Raw genomic sequence first — 20285 nt, 5'->3', positions numbered from 1 at the left:
GTGGGGGTGTAACCCTGTAGGGCGTCACCCTATGGGGAGCGGATCACCCTGGGGGGGTGTAACCCTGTAGGGCGTCACCCTACGGGGAGCGGATCACCCTGGGGGGGTGTAACCCTGTAGGGCGTCACCCTATGGGGAGCGGATCACCCTGGGGGGGTGTAACCCTGTAGGGCGTCACCCTACGGGGAGCGGATCACCCTGGGGGGGTGTAACCCTGTAGGGCGTCACCCTATGGGGAGCGGATCACCCTGTGGGGGTGTAACCCTGTAGGGCGTCACCCTATGGGGAGCGGATCACCCTGTGGGGTGTAACCCTGTAGGGCGTCACCCTATGGGAGCGGATCACCCTGTGGGGGTGTAACCCTGTAGGGCGTCACCCTATGGGAGCGGATCACCCTGGGGGGGTGTAACCCTGTAGGGTGTCACCCTATGGGGAGCGGATCACCCTGTGGGGGTGTAACCCTGTAGGGCGTCACCCTATGGGGAGCGGATCACCCTGGGGGGGGTGTAACCCTGTAGGGCGTCACCCTACGGGGAGCGGATCACCCTGTGGGGGTGTAACCCTGTAGGGCGTCACCCTACGGGGAGCGGATCACCCTGTGGGGGTGTAACCCTGTAGGGCGTCACCCTACGGGGAGCGGATCACCCTGGGGGGGTGTAACCCTATAGGGCGTCACCCTATGGGGAGAGGATCACCCTATGGGGGGTGTAACCCTATAGGGTGTCACCCTATGGCGAGAGGATCACCCTATGGGGGGTGTAACCCTATAGGGTGTCACCCTATGGCGAGAGGATCACCCTATGGGGGGTGTAACCCTATAGGGTGTCACCCTATAGGGAGAGGATCACCCTATGGGGGGTGTAACCCTATAGGGTGTCACCCTATGGCGAGAGGATCACCCTATGGGGGGTGTAACCCTATAGGGTGTCACCCTATGGGCAGAGGATCACCCTATGGGGGGTGTAACCCTATAGGGTGTCTCCTTGGGGTTGCACAACCCCTATCAGGGGCTGTAACCCTATAGGGTGTCATCCTATGGGGAGCAGCTCACCCAGCGGGGTGTATTCCACTATAGGGTGTCCCCTCTGGGCAGGCACGACCCCCCCTTGTGGGGGGCTGTCACCCTACAGGATGTTCCCCTATGGGGAGTGGATCACCCTATGGGAGTGTGTCACCCTATAGTGGGTGTCACCCTATTGGGAGGAATGTTGTGAGGCACTGTCACCCTAAAGGGTGTCACCCTGTGGTGGGGTCACGCTGTGAGGCTGTGTCACTCTATGTGGTCTTCCCCTGTGGGGCAGCCTGTCCCCATAGGGCAGCCAATCCCGTTACAGCCGATCCCATTACAACCGCTCCTGTTACAGCCGATCCCATTACAGCCACTCCTGTTACAGCTGATCCTGTTACAGCCAATCCCGTTACAGCTGATCTAGTTACAGCCGCTCCTGTTACAGCTGATCCCATTACAGCTGATCCCGTTACAGGTGATCCTGTTACAGCCAATCCCATTACAGTCAGTCCCATTACAGCCAATCCTGTTAGAGCCGATCCCTACAGTTGATTCTGTTACAGTCAGTCCCATTACAACCAATCCCATTACAGCCAATCCTATTACAGCCGATCCCTACAGTTGAACCTGTTACAGTCAGTCCCATTACAGCCGATCCCGTTACAGCCAATCCCATTACAGCTGATCCTGTTACAGCTGATCCCATTAGAGTCGCTCCTGTTAACAACCAATCCCATTTCAGCCGCTCCTGTTACAGCCGATCCCATTACAGCCGATCCCTACACTTGAACCTGTTACAGTCAGTCCCATTACAGCCGATCCCGTTACAGCCAATCCCATTACAGCTGATCCCTACAGCCGATCCCTACAGTTGAACCTGTTACAGTCAGTCCCATTACAGCCAATCCCATTACAGCCAATCCTATCACAGCCGATCCCTACAGCCGATCCCATTACAGCCGATCCCTACAGCCGATCCCTACAGCCACTCCTGTTACAGCCGCTCCCGTTACAGCCGCTCGGGTGTCAGCGGCTCTGGTGACAGCGGCGGGCGGGTGATGGTGACCGTCCTCGAGCTCTCCCCCGAGGCCTCTCGGCTCCTCCTCTCGGCCGGGCTCTCCCTCGCCGTCATCCTCCTCTTCCTCACCTTCCTCCCCCCTGCCCCGAGGGGGGGGCACCCGCCAGGTCAGTGCCCGCTGGTTCCCAGCAGGGAGGGCAGACCAGTACCCACAGGGAATACAGACTGGAACCAGTAAGGAAGACAGACTGGTACCAGTAAGGAGGACAGACTGGTGCCAGCAAAGAGGGTAGACTGGAACCAGTAAGGAGGGCTGACTGGTACAAGTATAGAAGACACACTGGCAGCAGCAGGGAATACAAACTGGTACCAGTAAGGAAGGCAGACTGGTACCAGCAGTGTAAGCAGCCTTGTACCAGTAAGGAGGGCAGACTGGCACCAGGAAGGAATACAAACTGGCACCAGTAAGGGGGACAGACTGGCACCAGTAGGGACCACAGACTGGTATCATTAAGGAGGGCAGACTGACACCAGTAGGGACCACAGACTGTTACCAGTAAGGAAGACAGACTGGCACCAGTAAGGAGGACAGACTGGCACCAGTAAGGAGGACAGACCAGCACCTGCAGGACCGTGCCCCCCCACGCCGGGGAGGGGACACCCCCCGCCCCTCCCTCTGGGGGCCCCATTTAGGGACTGGCGAGGCGGCGGGTGCCAGTCTGCGGGTGCCACCGGGACCGGGGGGGGGACACCCATCACCCTTCCCACCCTTTTTTTTTTTTTTTTTTTCCCAATTTTCCTCTTTTTCCAGCCAAGAAGATGGCGCAGATGCCGCGGGGACACGGGCACGGCGAGAGCCTGGGCGCCGGCAAAGCCATCGCTGTCCTCACCTCCGGGGGGGACGCCCAGGGTAAGGGACACCCCGGTGACCCCAAAAGCTGCCGGTTGCGTGAGGGCCGAGCCCTGTTTTGGGGAGAAACCAGGTGAAAACAGGACTTGGGTGGGGAGATCCTGCAGCCAGTTGAGTTGCTCGAGCGGTTTTCTCCGGGTGGCGGTTTTGGGGGTGACCTTGGGGGGGTCAGTGGGTGAGGAAGCTGTGGGTAGAGTTAAGGGGAGTTTTGGGGTGCAGGGGGGGGTGTCTGGGTGCAGGGGGGGGGCTTAAAGGAGGAGTAGCAGCATCCCAGCACGAAGCCACCGCCAGAATTGCCCAAAATTGCAGGGATTCAGCCCAAAGCTTGCCCTCCACCTGGGTGGCTGCAGGAATGGGGGGTACCCCAGTTTGGGGGGGGTGGGGTGCGGGGGGGGGCATCTTCCAGCCTGTGTGTGGGGTCTCTGCTTGGCTTCTCCCCCCGCCCCCCCCCCCCCCCCGCCACCACCACAGCGCTTGTCACCCGGTGTCATGCGGCGCCGCCGCTAAATGTCACCGGGGCAAAAATAACCCGGGCAGCTGCGGGGCGAGGGGGGGTGAGGGGGCGCGGGGGGGGGGGTGTAATGGCTTTGGGGGGGTCCCCAGGGGGTGACTCCTCCTCCTCCCCCAGGCATGAACGCGGCCGTCCGCGCCGTGGTGCGGGTGGGGATCTACACCGGTGCCAAGGTCTACTTTGTGCATGAGGTGGGTGCTGGTATTTCTGGGCCCCCCCCTCTTAATTTTTTCAGCCCCACCCCCCCACCCCCCCAACCCTCGAGTTGTTTTTTTTTTTAACACCAGGTTGTGTGTGTCCCCCCCTCTTCCTCTCCCAGGGCTACCAGGGGCTGGTGGATGGTGGGGACAACATCAAGGAGGCCACGTGGGAGAGCGTCTCCATGATGCTGCAGCTGGTGAGCGGCTGAGCCCGGCCAACTCGGTGCACCGATGGCAGGGGCCAAGGGGGCAGATGGTGTAACCCTACGCCGCGGCGCTGGGGTCAAGCCTGAAAATAACCCGAAACTGGAGCTGGGAGAAGGGAGAAGGAGGAGGAGGAGGAGGGAGGGGGAAGGGATGGACAGAGGGTCACAGGGGTGGTGGGGAGGGGTAGGGGGGGGACCCAGCACCCACGTGTAGGGGTCTCGCAGGGGGGGACGGTCATCGGCAGCGCCCGGTGTCAAGATTTTCGGACGCACGAGGGACGCCTGAAAGCTGCCCGTAACCTGGTGAAACGGGGCATCACCAACCTCTGCGTCATCGGCGGCGACGGCAGCCTCACCGGCGCCGACACCTTCCGGGCCGAGTGGAGCACCCTCCTGACTGAGCTGGTGAAAGGGGGTACGTGGAGGGGGGGTGTATGTGTGTGTCCCCCCAAATTTTATCTGCAGGGTGGAAAGAAAACGGTGGGTTTGTACCGAAATCTGGGCGGCTGTACCAAAATCCGGAGGGGGTGTAGACAAAAAAGCGAGTTTTCCCCCCTGCCTCCGCGGTGTGAGGCCCCATGGGGATGTTTTGGGGGAGACGCAGAGGGAAAAGGGGGTGTCTCGCCCTGCGGCAGGGGGGATCACGGCGGAGGAGGCGAAGAAATCGAGTCACCTGAACATCGTGGGCATGGTGGGCTCCATCGACAACGATTTCTGCGGCACCGACATGACCATCGGCACCGACTCGGCGCTGCACCGCATCATGGAGATCGTGGATGCCATCACCACCACGGCCCAGAGGTGACGGGGACCCCCCCCGTGTCCCCACGCCGAGGTGGGGGGGGGACCCAGGTGTCCGCGCCCCGCTCGGGTTTGTCGTGGGGTGAAACTCGTGTCTCCCGCAGCCACCAGCGAACCTTCGTGCTGGAAGTGATGGGTCGCCACTGCGGGTACGTCCCCACGCCACCACCCAGATCCGAGTCCCCATAAAGAAAGCGGGCGGGAAAAAAAAAATACAACAAACCCTAAACGGCCTCTTTTGAACCCGTTTCAGCTACCTGGCGCTCATCACCGCCCTGGCCTGCGGCGCCGACTGGGTCTTCATCCCCGAGGCCCCCCCTGAGGATGACTGGGAAGACCACTTGTGCCGGAGGCTGACGGAGGTAGGACGGGCTCCAGTGGGTGCCCTGTCCCCGTCCCTGTCCCCGTTGTCACCCCTGGCTCTGTCCCCCCCCAGACCCGCGTGGGTGGCTCGAGGCTGAACATCATCATCGTGGCTGAAGGCGCCATCGACAAGCACGGCAAGGCCATCACCTCCGACGACATCAAAACCGTGAGCGGGGATGGCGGGGGGGAAGCCCCTTTTTTCTTTTTTTTTTTTTCTTTTTTTTTTTTGGGGGGGGGTGTTGTCTCCCCAGCCCTTGCCCGGCTCCGCAGCGGGGCCGGATCCAGGCGCATCCCTGTCTTGCAGCTGGTGGTGAAGCGTTTGGGATACGACACCCGCGTCACCATTTTGGGCCACGTCCAGCGCGGCGGGACACCCTCCGCCTTCGACCGCATCCTGGTAGGCAGCTCCCTCCCCCCCCCACCACAACCCTGGCGGAGAGGGGGTCCAGGGGTGGGGGGTAACATCCCTGTCCCCATCCCCACAGGGCAGCCGGATGGGTGTTGAAGCCGTCATGGCTCTGCTGGAGGGGACCCCCGAGACCCCCGCCTGCGTCGTCAGCCTCTCGGGCAACCAAGCCGTGCGCCTGCCCCTGATGGAGTGTGTCCAGGTGGTGAGTAAGGGGGGGGCTGGGACCCCCCAAGAACAACCCTGGGTGCCCCCGCAGAGAGCTGCGCTGCAAAAACATCCAGTATAAAGCGAACAGAGCTTTAGGGGGGCAAAGGCATGCGGCGCAAACACATCCAGTGGGATGCAGACGCGGGGGGCGCGGTTAAAAATCCGTCGGGTGCGATTCAAAGCCCCGCGGCACGCTGTAAACATCTCTGACATGATGCAAACCCTGCCTGGCACGGTGCAAACCTGCCCAGGGCAACACAAACCCACACAGCACAGCGCAGAGCTGTCCCACGCCACGAGAACCCAGCGGGCGCGGTGCAAATCCATCCAACCCAAGGCAAACGCGGCTGGTGCGGTGCCAACGGCATCCTGGCTTGTGCCAGCCCTGGCGTGGCCACAGGGACAGGGAAGGGATCTGAGCCCTGGGATCGGCACTGGGGAGGCCGCCCCTCGCTGAGGGGGTTCAGTTCTGGGCCCCTCACCCCAAAAAGGCCATTGAATGACTCGAGCGTGGCCAGAGAAGGGCAACGGAGCTGGGGCAGGGTCTGGAGCACAGGTCTGCTGGGGAGCGGCTGGGGGAACTGGGGGGGTTCAGTCTGGAGCAGAGGAGGCTGAGGGGAGACCTCCTGGCCCTCTGCAACTCCCTGCCAGGAGGGGGCAGAGAGGGGGGGTGAGTCTCTGGAGCCAAGGCCCCAGCGCCAGGCCCCGAGGGAATGGCCTCAAGCTGCCCAGGGCAGGGTCAGGCTGGCTCTGAGGAAGGATTTCTGTGCAGAAGGGGCTGTTGGGCGTTGGAATGGGCTGCCCAGGGCAGGGGGGGAGTCCCCGGGATCCCTGGGGGGGTTGAAGAGTCGGGCTGAGCCAGCGCTGAGGGGTCTGGGGCAGTTGGGGGGGGTCAGGGGGAGGGTCATGGTCGGGCTGGAGGAGCTTCAGGGGCTTTTCCAACCCGGATGATTTCGGGATTCTGTGCAAGCCCCACGGTGTGACGCTAACCCGGCTGGTGTGACGCAAACCCACCCCATGTGATGCAAACCCACACGGCGCAGCACAAAGCCCTGCAGGGACACACAACCCTGTCCCACACGACACAAACCCAGCCAACGCGGCACAAACCCATCCATCCTCACCCCCCCCCGCCTTTGCTCCCCACAGACCAAAGACGTGACGATGGCGATGAACGAGGGGCGCTTCGAAGACGCTCTGAAGCTGCGGGGCCGGTGAGCGTCTGCACCCCGATTCCAGCAGGGACTCGAGGCTCCAGCCAACTGCCCCCCCACACCCCACGGGGCACCCCCGGTGTTCCCACACCCACCTTTCCCCCCCCTCCATCTGCAGGAGTTTCCAAAACAACTGGAACGTGTACAAGCTGCTGGCACACATCCGCCCCCCCTCCACCAAGGTACAGCAGCAGGGAAGGGAGTGACGGGGACCCCTCCCTGAACCCCACAAGCTCCCCCCCCACACTGACACCAGCTCTTTTCCCCCGCCCCGCAGAGTGGTTACACACTGGCCGTGCTCAACGTGGGCGCCCCGGCCGCCGGCATGAACGCGGCCGTCAGGTCGACCGTGCGCATCGGCCTCATCCACGGGCACCGGATGCTGGCGGTGCACGACGGCTTCGAGGGGCTCGCCTACGGGAGGGTGAGAACCCCGGGAAAAAAGGGGGTGTGCGGAGGAGGGTATGGCCCCAAAAAGCACCAGCACAGCCCCACAGGGAAGAGGGATCCCCCAGGACGGGGATGCTCAACCCCAGTTCTAACCCCAGCCCCTCTGTGGTCCATCCTGCAGCCTGGGGGGCACTGGGTTACCCCAATATCACTCTGATACGGTCACAGCAAGGCCGGCGCACCCCAAAATCCTTCCCCCGTCCCCCTCTAACTTGCTCTCTTCCCCCCAGGTGGAAGAGATCGGCTGGGACACGGTCGGCAGCTGGACTGGCCTGGGAGGATCCAAACTGGGGACAAAGAGGTAACGCTCCTCCTGGGGAGCCTGTGGGGGGGGGTCCCCAAGTCGAGCCCCCCACACCGGGCAGGCTCAGCCAGGGAGATTTCACCCTCCCAGGACCCTGCCCAAGAAATACTTTGAGGAAATCAGCATCAACATCAGCAACTTCGGCATCCACGGGCTGATCATCATCGGTGGCTTCGAGGTGAGTGGGAGGGGGGCGCGGTGGGAGGGTGCAGGCAGCTGCCGGCAACGCTGCCCGCACCGACCCGCTGCCTGCACCGACCCGCTGCCCGCACCGACCCGCTGCCCGCAGGCTTTCACGGGCAGCCTGGAGCTGGTGGAGGGCAGGGCCAAGTACGAGGAGCTCTGCATCCCCCTCTGCATCATCCCCGCCACCGTCTCCAACAACGTCCCCGGCTCCGACTTCAGCATCGGCGCCGACACCGCGCTCAACACCATCACCACGGTGCGGCCCCCCCCTCCGCCCCCTTCCCCATTTAACAACACCAACATCCATTAACCTAAATCCCTTTTTTTTTTTTTTTTTTTCCCCCCACCTGAATTCTTCCACTGCCTCAGACCTGCGACCGCATCAAGCAGTCGGCGGCCGGGACCAAGCGCCGTGTCTTCATCATCGAGACCATGGGTGGCTTCTGTGGCTACTTGGCCACCATGGCGGGGCTGGCGGCCGGCGCCGATGCTGCCTACATCTATGAGGAGCACTTCAACATCCACGATTTGCAGGTTGGGGACCCCCAGACACACCCCGTACCCCACCCTGGGGCAGGGTGGGGGCCACATTTATTCCCGTTTCCAAGCCCCACAAGGTTTATTTCATGCCCCACGTAGGTCAACGTGGAGCATTTAACTGAGAAGATGAAGACGACGGTGAAGAGGGGGCTGGTGCTCAGGTACGTCCCTGGGGTGGGGTGGCTGAGACCTGCCACGCTCGTGTCACACCCCCCACCCCGTGAGCTCATCTCCCTCCCCTGGCACAGGAACGAGCGGTGCAACGAGAACTACACCACGGATTTCATCTACAACCTCTACTCGGAGGAGGGGAAGGGCACCTTCGACTGCCGGAAAAACGTGCTGGGGCACATGCAGCAGGTACAGGGCCCCCCCCTCCAGGCAACAGGAATGGGAGAGACCCCCCCCACCCCGCCCAGGGAAGGGGCTGCATGTTGGGAGCCCCTCGCCCAGGGCTTCTCCCTGTTCACCCAGTGACTTTTCCGGCGCAGGGCGGCACCCCGACACCCTTTGACAGGAACTTTGGTACCAAAATGGGTGCCAAGGCAGTGGCCTGGATCACCGGGAAGATCAAGGAGTGCTCCCGGCACGGTGGGTGCCACACTGGCGTGGGGAGGGGGGCATGGGTGGGGGTTTCTCTGCCCCGTTTCCAAATCCCCCCCTCTCCACGACCGCAGCCAAAAGCAAAACCCCCAGCTCTTTCCCACCACACACAGGTCCTCCAATATCTCAACACAAGGGCTCCCCTGCACGTTTTGGGGGGTGCTCTCCCCTCTGAGGGGGGGCAGCGTGTGGTGTCTAAAACACTAAGCTCCCTCCCCACCTCCCCTCACAGGTCGGATCTTCGCCAACACGGCCGACTCGGCTTGTCTGCTGGGCATGCGCAAGCGCAGCCTCGTCTTCCAGCCCATCGCCGAGCTCAAGGAGCAGACAGATTTCGAGTAGGCGCCCCCCCATTTTACCCCCTCCCTCTCCACTCCACACCCCTGAGACTGTACCCCAGGCAGGATAATTCCCATCTCTCTCTCTGTCTCTCACACCCAGACACCGCATCCCCAAGGAGCAGTGGTGGCTGAAGCTTCGCCCCATCCTAAAAATCCTGGCCAAGTACAACATCGAGCTGGACACCTCGGAGAAAGCCCACCTGGAGCACATCACGCGCAAGAGGATCTCGCTCGAGTCCAACATTTAAAATTCCATCGCTGGCACGGCTTCCCCCCTACCCCGGAGCGTGTCCCCGTGTCACTCCGGGGAACCCCCCCAAAACAAGCGCTCCCCGTTGTAGCTCACGCTCCTCGTTCTAGCTTGCACCCCCCCAGGGAAGCCAGGCAGCACCTTCACGCCCCGAGGACACCCGTTGCCTCGGCAGAAGAGCGGTTTTCCTCAAGCAGAGGGTTTCTTCAGGGTAAATTTTGGGTTGGTTTAGCTGTTTTTATGGGCTTTTTTAAAACGGAAAAGCGGTTTCCCCGAGTGTTGCGGCGGGATATTGCGATGAGCTGAGAGTAAGAGGTCTGGGTAGAGTCCCCAGGGCACTGTTCTAGTGTTAAAAATTCAGAATTAAGATGCTTCAATAAACTCACCGCTCAGTCGTGGTGGCAAACATGAAACGTGCTCCAACCCTCAGCGCTCACCCACCCCCCCCGGGGAAGGAGAACACGGCTCCCCCAGCTCCACACACCCCCCCAGTCCCGACAGCTTCACTTCCCAGCCCAACAGGGAGGAATAAAATATATAAAATCTGATTCCCCACCCCCCCCCACCCCGAGTTTCTCCCATAAAGCAATTATCAAAGTTTACCCGCCTGACTTCACCTTTGAGTGCAGGGAGCAGCTCTCCTAGGACCCCTGGGTGAGGAACGCACACACAGAGGATGATACAGCTCGGTGCATCATCAAAATCCCCCCCCAAAAAACCCAAAAAGCCGGGGTGGCGCAGCGTGGAGGGGAATCGGAGGGGGCAGGCTGTGGTCGGAAGCAAAACCCACACAAAACTCATCAGCATGAGGATTTAAAATGCGTCACCACGGTCGGGGTGATGTTACAGTTCTGAGGTGTGACAGAGACCGTACGTGGGGCCAAAAATGAGGACAGGAATAAAACACCAGCAGCAGCACCCCCCAAACCCCACCCTGACGCAGCCTCCCTGTTCGGGGAGGACCCCAAAAGGGCGGGACTGGGAGCAAGCTGTGCCCAACAGAGAGTGGGTGCTGCCCACGGGGGTCCTGGCCGGCGCCCCGCTGCCCACCCTCCTCCTAAAATCCACATGTACACACACATAAATAAAATCGACACCAAAACCGGTGAGTCGGCGGTGCAAAAGCAAAGCTAAGGAAGAGCTTGGGGTGTGTGTGGGGGGGTTATGGTGTGGTAGATGGGAGGGAAACCCTCTGCTCCGGGGCACGGAGCAGCCCCTGCTCTGAGCGGAGCAACTCGAGAGGGAGAGAAACATTTCCTCTGCTCACACAAATTACAGCCCCACAGTGTCTCTCTTGAGGGGCTCCCAACTTCCACCCCTCCAAAGGGTCTTAAAAATAATAGATAAAAAGAGAAAAAAATACACTTCCACGTGGTGAAAGGATGCCTGATGTCTGCACCGGGAGGTGCGGACACGCCAGCGCTGCCCCGTCTGTGGGGCGTTGTGGGTGTGTCGGGGTGTTGGTGTCAAACAAAGGTGTCAGCCCGCAGTGCTACACCACGTAGGGGGTCGCTACAGGGGCTTGGGGTGGGTTTTTCCACCAGAATTCCAGCTGATGCATCCCACAGGACTTCTTGATTTCCTATCTCAGGTCTTTCAAAGAAAGAGCGTTTCCCTGTTCTCCCCGCACCTACAAAGCCTTCCTTTCCCCAAGGTCTGCCCCAACGCGCACACAAAAAAAAAAAAGGGGAAAAAAACCCAGGTTAATCCGACAGCTGGGATATAATTTGCCGTTCAAGGGGGCTTGTTCATCTCACAAGGCCGAAATCGAGGGGTGAGCACGTGGGAGGAGCTGCGGACAGAGAGACACCGAGCAGCACCAGTGGGTCCCCGCTGCCCTGCGCCGGCTCCAAGCGCAGCAGGATGGAAACCGGGACGGCAACCGGGGAGGGGACTCTGGGCACCCACGAGTCCCACACCCAACGGTCAACCTCGTTTCCCGGTGCTTGCTGTGAGGAAGCGGTGAGGAAGAGCCCCGGCGCCTCGTCCTGCGCTCAGCTGAGGAGCAGCACGTACTCCTTCAGGGAGGTGGGCAGGGGCAGCTGCTTCACCGCCTCGGGCAGGAACCGGACGCCCAGGCTGCGGCGTACGGCGTAACGTGACAGGGTCTGTAAGGTACCGGGGGCCGAGCAGAGCAGGGTGAGCTTTTCACAGAGCTGCTGATCCCTCGTCACCTCCCAGGGCATGCTGCCGTTTTTTCTCAGCTCAAAATGTCCGATAGCTCGATGGAGAAGATCGAAGCAGGAATCCTCCCGTTCCGTACCCAAGCCCCGAACCAGCAACGCCACCAAACGCGAGATGGGGGTTTGGCCTTTCAAATTAACCACCCGAACCTCGGCCCCGAAGTCGAGCAGGATGCTCACGCTCTCCAGGTTACCCTTCATGGCCGCCCAGCTGAGCGGGGTGTCGTTGTTGTAGTCGCGGGCGTTGACCAAGGCGCCGTTCTCCAGCAGCGCCCGCACGCACTCGGCGTTGTTCTTGAAGGCTGCCCAGTGGAGCGGCGTGTCCTTGTTGCCATCCAGCGCGTTGGGGTTCGCCCCGTACTCCAGGAGGATTTCCACGCAGGTTTCGTCCTTTTCCGCCGCGTAGTGAAGGGCTGTTCGGTTGTAGCCATCCAGGGCGTTGACCTGCGGGTGAAGGGGAGGGAGGAGAAAGCGTCTGGGGGGGGGGGGGGGGGGGGCACCAAGGTACCCCAGCTCCTGCTGGCGTTGGGGGAAGCTCTGCCAGCAACACATAAAACTGTTTCCACCTCCCAAATTCAGTGGATGGGACCTGGGGGTGTTGATTGCCAGCCAGCTGAACATGTGCCAGCAGTGTGCCCAGGGGGCCAAGAAGGCCAGTGGCACCCTGGCTTGTACCAGCCCTGGCGTGGCCACAGGGACAGGGAAGGAATCTGAGCCCTGGGCTCGGCACTGGGGAGGCCGCCCCTCGCTGAGGGGGTTCAGTTCTGGGCCCCTCGCCCCAAAAAGGCCATTGAATGACTCGAGCGTGTCCAGAGAAGGGCAACGGAGCTGGGGCAGGGTCTGGAGCACAGGTCTGCTGGGGAGCGGCTGGGGGAACTGGGGGGGTTCAGTCTGGAGAAGAGGAGGCTGAGGGGAGACCTCCTGGCCCTCTGCAACTCCCTGCCAGGAGGGGGCAGAGAGGGGGGATGAGTCTCTGGAGCCAAGGCCCCAGCGCCAGGCCCCGAGGGAATGGCCTCAAGCTGCCCAGGGCAGGGTCAGGCTGGCTCTGAGGAAGGATTTCTGTGCAGAAGGGGCTGTTGGGCGTTGGAATGGGCTGCCCAGGGCAGGGGGGAGTCCCTGGGATCCCTGGGGCGGTTGAAGAGTCGGGCTGAGCCAGCGCTGAGGGATCTGGGGGAGTTGGGGGGGGTCAGGGGGAGGGTCATGGTTGGGCTGGAGGAGCTTCAGGGGCTTTTCCAACCTAGACAATTCTGTGATTCTGTTAATTGAGGCAAGGAGTTGAGGGAGACAACCTGCCAGCAGCCAGAAGTGCCAAAAATCAGGCAATATATCAGTTTTAATTTCTCCTTCAGGCTTCCACCACAAAAGAGCCCTCCCTCTGCAGACAAGCAACACCCCTGACCTCCCAGAAACAAAGATTTCACTCCCTACTGGGACGACAAACCTTCCCCATTTCACCCTGCGAGGGGGGGGCACAAAACCAGATGCACTTAAATCCATCGGCTCAGATCTCAGCACCCACCGCCGCCTCCCAGCTCTCCCAGCCCCCTTTTCAAAGGGCCCCTTTGCGTTTTGAAGGTGGTTTTGTTCTTCCCAAGCGTTTACCTCCGCTCCCTTTTGCAGCAGCAGCTCGACGCAGTCGGCGTCAGCCACCATGCAGGCGCAGTGCAGCGGCTTCAGGGTGCCGTGCATGCAGTTCACGTCGGCGCCCTGCGAGAGCACAGGAAACCACAGTCCGGATTAGCAAACCCACCCTTTTCTTGGCCCTTTTCCACCTCCGTCAGCAGCTGATGCACCTTGATTTGCATCGTTAGAAAACATTTATTAATAGATATCCGGCGTAACACTCCTACGCAAGCCCTGGGGTTTGTTTTCAGGCCGGGCGCCGCGGTTGTGCAGAGCTCCCCGCCGGGCAGAAGCACTCAGCAGGCTGTGCCCCTGCTCCCGGCTTTTTTAAATTAATTAATCGTTACTAAATGATGCCCTGGGTGCCACAGGGGTCTGGTAAAACCCACGCAGCCGCTCGCTGTCTGCGTGCCAGCTCTCTGCTCCGGCAAGATCACGAGGAATGGCAACAGCAGGCACAGGGCGGGGGGTTTGGAAAGGCAAGCGGGGTGCTCTGCCTCCGGTAAATAAACCGGCAGCTGTTCAAAACCCATCGGCAAAGCTCCGGCACGGCTTGAGCTGCCCTGGGAGCATCCCCCGAGGGGTGGGGGGGGCGCACATCCCCGAGCTGAACCCTGGGGCTCATCGGCTTTGGAAGGGCGTCTCGGAGGAGGGTTAAGACGCTCCGCAGAGCCCTCGTCACCCGAAATAGCTCAGCAGCTGCCCGGATCAGTCAGGCTTAGCCCGTAAGAGTGACCCGGGCAGAGGCGAAGCCCCCGGACCCCCCCTCCGCTGGGCCAAGGTCATGCTCCAGCTTCACAAACCTCACCTCCACGGGTGCTTAAGCAGCGGGGCGCGATGCTCACAACCCATGAAACACCCCCCCCCCGCCCCGCAGCACCCCACCCCGTCAGCTCACGGAGGGGGTCCCCCTCTCCTACAGACCCTCCGTCTCCTTCACCAGCGCTTCGCAGCGCCCCAGTGCCGGCCCGGAGGGCTGGGGGGGGGGGAGGCGGCTCACCCTGCCGATGAGATCCTCCACGTTGTCCCGCGGGAAGGAGCGGATGGCGGCGATGGTGCGGATGAGCCGCTCCGACAGCGAGTACTTGCTCTGGATGCTCTGCATGATGTACCACATAGTGCGGGCCGGCCGGCCGCCGCCTCCGCATGCCCCGCCGAGCCCCCGGCGACAGGCCCCGACGGGCCCCCCCGCTGCGGCGGGGAGGGGCGGAGGGGCCGGGAAGAGCTTCCCGGACCGCACCGAGCGTCGTGTGGAGAGGCGGGGGGGGGGGGGTGTCCCGGAAAAATCCCGGGGGGGTCCCGGGGGTCCGCGCGGGCCCGGCGCGGCCGCTCCAGGCCCAGCCGAAGGCGGAAACCGCCGCCACCCGGAAGTGATGGGAACGCGCAGCTGCGCATGCGCAGGTAGAGACCACGCCCCTTCCCTCTACCTCTCCGCCAATCCGACTCCCAGCGTCCCCCGAGGCTCCGCCTCCTCCCGGCTCTTCCGCCCCCGCCCTCGGAGGTCCCGCCCCTCCGTCCTTTGCTTTCCTCCAATCGCCAGCCGCTCCCGCCCGCAAGCTCCGCCCCTCTCCCGGCTCTCCACCAATCCGCCCTCTCCCTGCGCGCCCGCTGGGTTCCGGTGGCTCCGACTGGGACCCCGGAGGCCAGGGAGGGGGAGCAAAAGTACTCAGGGTCGCCATGGCAACGGGGCCTGGCGCACCCCCAGAGCGCCCCGAGCCCAGGCCCGCAGGTGCCACCGTAGGGGGACACCGGAGTGTCCCTGTGAGGGTGACACTGGGGTGTCCTGGCGCTGGGTGTCACTGTGGAGATGGAGTTTGAGGGTTTTTCCGCCTGTTGGGGACAGTCGGACAGTGGCGGAGCTGGGGACGGTCTGTGCCCGGGTGTGACGACAGCTCCTGCCGCGGACACCTGAGCCAGTTGTCACCACAGCCCGGGCCTGTCGCACGGGATGGCTCGGCAGCTGAGGGGTGACAGCCCAGCCCGGGGTGACCCAGCACCCTGACATGGTGACAGCCAAGCTGGGGGTTGACCCAACAGCCCCATGGTTGACAGGCAAGCTCAGGGAGTGACCAACACTCTGACACAGTGACAGCCAGGCTTGGGGGTGACGTGACACTCTGACAGGGTGACAGCCCAGCCCGGGGTGACCCAGCACCCTGACACGGTGACAGCCAGGCTTGTGGGGTGACTTAACACCCTGAAAGGGTGACAGCCCAGCCCAGGGTGACCCAGCACCCCGACACGGTGACAGCCAAACTTGTGGGGTGACTCAATACCTTGAAAGGTCTATCCCAAGGGTGACCCAAGACCCTGATGGGTGACAGTCCAGCTGGAGGGTGACCCAACAGCCTGACAGGGTGACAGCCCAGCCTGGGGGTGACTCAGCACCCCAACACAGTAGCCAAGCTTGTGGGGTGACTTAACACTCTGAAAGGGAGACAGCCAAGCTCAGGGACTGACCCAACACTCCGACACAGTGACAGCCAGGTTTGGGGGTGACCTGACACTCTGACAGGGTGACAGCCCAGCCCGGGGTGACCCAGCACCCTGACACAGTGACAGCCAGGCTTGGGGGTGACGTGACGCTCTGACAGGTTGACAACCCAGCCCGGGGTGACCCAGCACCCTGACACAGTGGCAGCCAGGCTTGTGGGGTGACTTAACACACTGGAAGGGTGACAGTCCACCCCAAGGGTGACCCAAGACTGTGATGGGTGACAACCCAGCTGGAGGTTGACCCAACAGCCTGACAAGGTGACAGCCCAGCCTGGGGGTGACCCAGCACCCTGACACAGTGGCAGCCAGGCTTGTGGGGTGACTTAACACACTGAAAGGGTGGCAGTCCACCCCAAGGGTGACCCAAGACTGTGATGGGTGACAACCCAGCTGGAGGTTGACCCAACAGCCTGACAAGGTGACAGCCCAGCCTGGGGGTGACCCAGCACCCTGAGACAGTGACAGTCGATCTTGGGGGCGACCCAGCATCCTGAATGGGATGACAGTCGAGGCCAGAGGTGACCCAACAGCCTGATGGGTGACAGCCAAGCCTGGGGGGGTGACCCAACACCCCAACACAGTGACAGACCATCCTGCGGGTGAGCCAACAGCCTGACTGGGTGACAGCAGAGCTCGGAGCAGGGGGTGACCCAGCACCCTGACATGGTGACAGCCTGGCCAAGTGACAGAGGGTCTCACACCCCCAAACCTGCTCCAGGAAGGGGGAGGGCGAACCCACAGTGACCACTGCTGCCAGCTCACACCGCCACCAGTTCAAACCAGTGACTCCCAGTCCGACTGACCACTTCCCCCAGTCAACAGCCACCGGGGCGGATGGCACGGGGCGGGAAGGGTTAAAACCAGGAGCTGAGCAGGGAGCGGCTGGGGGGTGGGGGCTGGGGGTCCCCCCTGCCCGGGTGGGTCCCCAATGCGGGGGGGGCACTGGGTGCCCCCACCTTTCTCCCATGTTCCCCCCCCTCGACCTCAGCAGCTCCATCCAGCTGCAAACATCTGGGGGGAGAGTTTTGGGGAGGCTGGAGGACCCCGACTTTCAGCCCAACGGCCCCCCCCAGCTGCCAACATCTGGTTGAATTGGGGTGCTGGGGCGGGGCACCGGCACCCCCCCCATCAATTTTATCCTGTGTCCCCCCCCCTCCTGCTGCAAGCACCCGGGGGGGTGTTTTGGGGGGAGCGATGTCCCCCCCTTATCCCCTCTGCAGCCACCAACACCTGACACAGGCAGGATGGGGGGGGGGGGGGCAAAAGACACCCCCCCTTGCCCCCCCCAACACCCCCTTAGCTATAAACCCCCAGCACCAGCGGGACCCCCAGAAGGGCCCTATCCCCCCCCCCGCACCCCCACAATGCCACACACACTGAGGGGGGGTGTCACAACACCCCCCAACCCCCCCAGACACACCGTTGAGGGGGGGGGACACACACCCCAAACCCCCCCCTACCCGTTCCCGTCGCGCCGCCAAGCCCAGGCCCGCGATGGGGGGGGGGTGTGGGTGTGGGAGGAGATAGGGGGGAGCACCCCCCCCCCCCGACACCACCACCTTGGCCGAGCCCCCCCTTGGGGGGTCCGTTGCCCATGGCGGGGTGGGGGGGACACATGTGGGGCCGGTGGCGGGGGGCCGGAGCCCCCCGACCATAGAGCTGCGCCATCCGGCAGCCGGCGGGCGGCCATGCCGGGAGGCCCTTCCGCTCGCGGCCTCCCCGCTCCCGCTCCCCCGCCGCCCCCCGGGCCCCCCCGAGCCCCCCCGGCCCCCCGCCCAGGCCGGCCGCAGCGGTGAGTCAGGACCAGGGACCCCCCCTTAAAAAAAAAGGGTCGACAGGGCGCCCCCCCCCCCCTCCCCTTTTCCCCTTCTCGGTGCCCCCCCGGGATGGCGGCGATGCTCGGGGTGGGGGGGCAGAGGAAGAGGGAGTGTAGCGCGCCCCCCCCCCCCGCCATGTTGGGGGGACACCCCTCCATGAGAGCGGGGGGGGGCATGGGGCAGGGGATGCTGTTGGGATGGGGAGGGGGACGCTTCAACCCCCAATCCATGGCCTTGGGGTGCCCCCCCTCCCCCCAGCATCAAGAGGGGAAACTGAGGCATGGAGCAGTTTGGGGTGCAGTCGGGACCCCCCCTTAGGGTGCCTCTGTGTCACCCCATCTCTTTGCCTGCTCCTTTCCCCCCCCCCCACCCCGGGCAGGGTCCCCCCGTCTGAGCGTGCTGGGACGGCGGCGATGGACACGGAGGGGGGACCGTCGGGCCGAGACCCCCGGGACCCCCGGGACACCGAGCTGCCGGAGGGGACCTCCGCAGGTGAGCCCCCCCAAAACAGCACCCAGCCACGGTGAGGGGCTCGGCTGGGGTGTCCCCGTGGCATTGCGGGGAGCGGGGTGGTGGTGAGTCCTTTTTTTTGAAGGGGCCCCCCCCTTCCCTGTGGGTCTGCACCAACCCAGGAATGTGGGGTTACCCCGATCCCTCAGTCCTGGGGGTTTGGGGGACCCTGATCCCAGGGGGTGTGGGTGTCCCATTCCCACGGTATAGGGGTACCCCAATCCCAGGGTGTGGGGGTGCCCCAGGGATGTGGGGATGTCTTATTCCTATGGCATGGGGGTACCCCGATCCCAGGGTTTAGGGGTGCCCCAACCCCACAGCACATGGGTACCCCAGTCCTGGGGTGTAGGGCTGTCTCACTCCCATGGCACAGGGGTACCCCAGTCCGGGGAACCCCAATTCTGGGGCATGGGGGTACCCCGATCCTACAAGAAGTGGATGCTCCCGGAGCAGCTGCCCTGGTGATGCCCCGATCCCAGGGTGTGGGGCTGCTCCAGTCCCTCGGAGTGGGGATACCCCGATCCCCCAGCATAGAGATACCCCAATCCCGGGGTACAGGGGTGCCCCAACCCCATGGCATGGGGGACACCCCAATCCCGGGGTACAGGGATGTCCCGACTGCAGGGTGTGGGGATGCCCCAGTGTGGGGGTTCGGGAACGTCCCATGTCTGTGGCACAGGTATGTTCCAATCCCGGGGTGCAGGGTTCCCCGTTCTGGTGGCATTGGGACACCCTGATCTGGGGGTGCAGGGATGTCCTGACCATATGACATGGGAATGCCCTGATTTGGGGGTACAGGGATGCCCCACTGGCGTCACCTGGGGACACGCTGATCCTGGGGTGCAGGAATGTCCCGATCCCACTGCGTGGGGATGCCCCAATCCTGGGGTGCAGGATGTCCTGATTTTGGGGTGCAGGGGTGCCCTGCTCCCACACCGTGGGGTTTCCTGGCACCCCAACTCTGGTTCGCAGAGGAAATCTGGGCACCGGGTGCCCCTGGGTGGTGCCGTCCCTGCCCGGTGCACCCCGAGTTGGGACACGGAGTTGTGGCGGGTTTGGGGGGGCTGAGCCTGGAGTTCAACCCGTCTTGGGAGCAGGACAGGGGTGTCACCGCTGTCCCCAAACCAGAGAGGGGACAGGGGAGGTGGGAAAGGGATGGAGAGGGGGCAGAGGGGATGGGGAGGGGACAGAGGGGACAGAAGGATGGAGAAGGGACAAAAGGGATGGGGAAGGGATAGAGGGGATGGGGAGGGGGAGTAGGAATGGAGAAGTGTGTGTAGGGATGGAGAAGGTGGAAAAGGGCTGGAGAAGGAGGAGTAGAGAGGGAGAAAGGAGAGTAGGGATGGAGACTGGGAAGTAGGGATGGAGAAGGGAGAGTAGAGATGGAGAAGGTGGAAAAGGGATGGAGAAGGGAGAGTAGAGATGGGGAAGGTGGAAAAGGGATGGAGAAGGGAGAGTAGAGATGGGGAAGGTGGAAAAGGGATGGAGAAGGAGGAGCAGGGATGGAGAAGGTGGAAAAGGGATGGAGAAGGGAGAGTAGAGATGGAGAAGGTGGAAAAGGGATGGAGAAAGAGGAGTAGGGATGGGGAAGGTGGAAAAGGGATGGAGAAGGCGTAGTAGGGAGGGAGAAAGGAGAGTAGGGATGGAAACTGGGGAGTAGGGATGGTGAAGAGGAGTAGCATTGGAGAAGGTGGAAAAGGAACGGAGAAGGGGGAGTAGGGATGGGGAAGGGGGAGTAGGGATGGAGAAGGTGGAAAAGGGATGGGTAAGGGTGGAGTAGAGATGGAGAGGAGGAGGAGTAGGGATGGACAAGAGGAGTAGGGATTGGAAGGGGGAGTAGGGATGGAGATTTGGGAGTAGGGATAGAGGAGGGGGGGGCAGGGATGGAGAAAGTGAGAGTAGGGATGGAAAGGGAGGAGTAGGGATGGAAGAGTAGGGATGGAGAAGGGGTAAAGGGCTGGAGGAGGGTGAGTAGGGATGAAGAAGAGGAGCAGGGCTGGAGGAGGGAGGCAGGGGCTGGAGGAGGCGCAGCGGGACAGGGAATGCCGGGGGGGGGTTGCCCATCCCCTGGGCACCGGCCATCCCCGCGCCGCCCCCCCGGTGCCCAGCTCTCGTCTCCCCGCAGCCCCCC

General features: G+C 62.8%; 3 protein-coding genes across 8 annotated transcripts in view; 2 read left to right on the top strand and 1 right to left on the bottom strand.

Moving 5' to 3' along the window:
- LOC141971824 (uncharacterized) overlaps window positions 1–20285 on the top strand; it is a 165479-nt gene that overhangs the window by 137305 nt on the left and 7889 nt on the right. The window lies entirely within an intron of this gene.
- PFKM (phosphofructokinase, muscle) lies at window positions 2839–9938 on the top strand. 6 transcript variants are annotated; one of them, XM_074929499.1, is made up of 22 exons: window positions 2839–2937; window positions 3566–3639; window positions 3768–3845; window positions 4080–4269; window positions 4490–4655; window positions 4760–4804; window positions 4909–5017; window positions 5092–5187; window positions 5326–5418; window positions 5507–5632; window positions 6787–6851; window positions 6970–7033; window positions 7129–7275; window positions 7532–7602; window positions 7696–7783; window positions 7895–8047; window positions 8161–8325; window positions 8431–8492; window positions 8580–8691; window positions 8823–8922; window positions 9167–9272; window positions 9376–9938. In XM_074929499.1, exons 1-22 carry the CDS (start codon window positions 2847–2849, stop codon window positions 9521–9523), a joined length of 2349 nt encoding a protein of 782 aa, XP_074785600.1. In that variant the 5' UTR covers window positions 2839–2846; the 3' UTR covers window positions 9524–9938. The 6 variants fall into 6 exon arrangements, with proteins under 6 accessions (XP_074785600.1, XP_074785599.1, XP_074785601.1 ...); XM_074929498.1 differs by having other exon boundaries at window positions 7108–7275; XM_074929500.1 differs by lacking the exon at window positions 5326–5418.
- Window positions 10323–14692, bottom strand: ASB8 (ankyrin repeat and SOCS box containing 8). The gene is made up of 3 exons (XM_074929513.1): window positions 14332–14692; window positions 13311–13415; window positions 10323–12152 (listed from the first exon to the last, which is right to left on the bottom strand). The coding sequence occupies exons 1-3, from the start codon at window positions 14446–14448 to the stop codon at window positions 11520–11522; spliced, it is 855 nt and encodes a 284-aa protein (XP_074785614.1). The 5' UTR covers window positions 14449–14692; the 3' UTR covers window positions 10323–11519.

The sequence above is a fragment of the Athene noctua genome, chromosome 30, assembly GCF_965140245.1.
Source record: "Athene noctua chromosome 30, bAthNoc1.hap1.1, whole genome shotgun sequence".
NCBI lineage: Eukaryota > Metazoa > Chordata > Aves > Strigiformes > Strigidae > Athene > Athene noctua.
This window is presented reverse-complemented; position numbering and strand designations above follow the sequence as displayed.

Bases quoted from the DNA above. Each gene is read 5' to 3' on its own strand.
- PFKM (XM_074929497.1), top strand. From the start codon at position 2,847: ATGGCGCAGATGCCGCGGGGACACGGGCACGGCGAGAGCCTGGGCGCC. The intron at 5,633-6,786 runs GTGAGTAAGGGG...TGCTCCCCACAG, and splicing joins TGATGGAGTGTGTCCAGGTG to ACCAAAGACGTGACGATGGC. The intron at 6,852-6,969 runs GTGAGCGTCTGC...CTCCATCTGCAG, and splicing joins GCTCTGAAGCTGCGGGGCCG to GAGTTTCCAAAACAACTGGA.
- ASB8 (XM_074929513.1), bottom strand. From the start codon at position 14,448: ATGTGGTACATCATGCAGAGCATCCAGAGCAAGTACTCGCTGTCGGAG. The intron at 13,416-14,331 runs GTGAGCCGCCTC...GTGCTCTCGCAG, and splicing joins TGGAGGATCTCATCGGCAGG to GGCGCCGACGTGAACTGCAT. The intron at 12,153-13,310 runs GTAAACGCTTGG...CTTCACCCGCAG, and splicing joins TGCTGCAAAAGGGAGCGGAG to GTCAACGCCCTGGATGGCTA.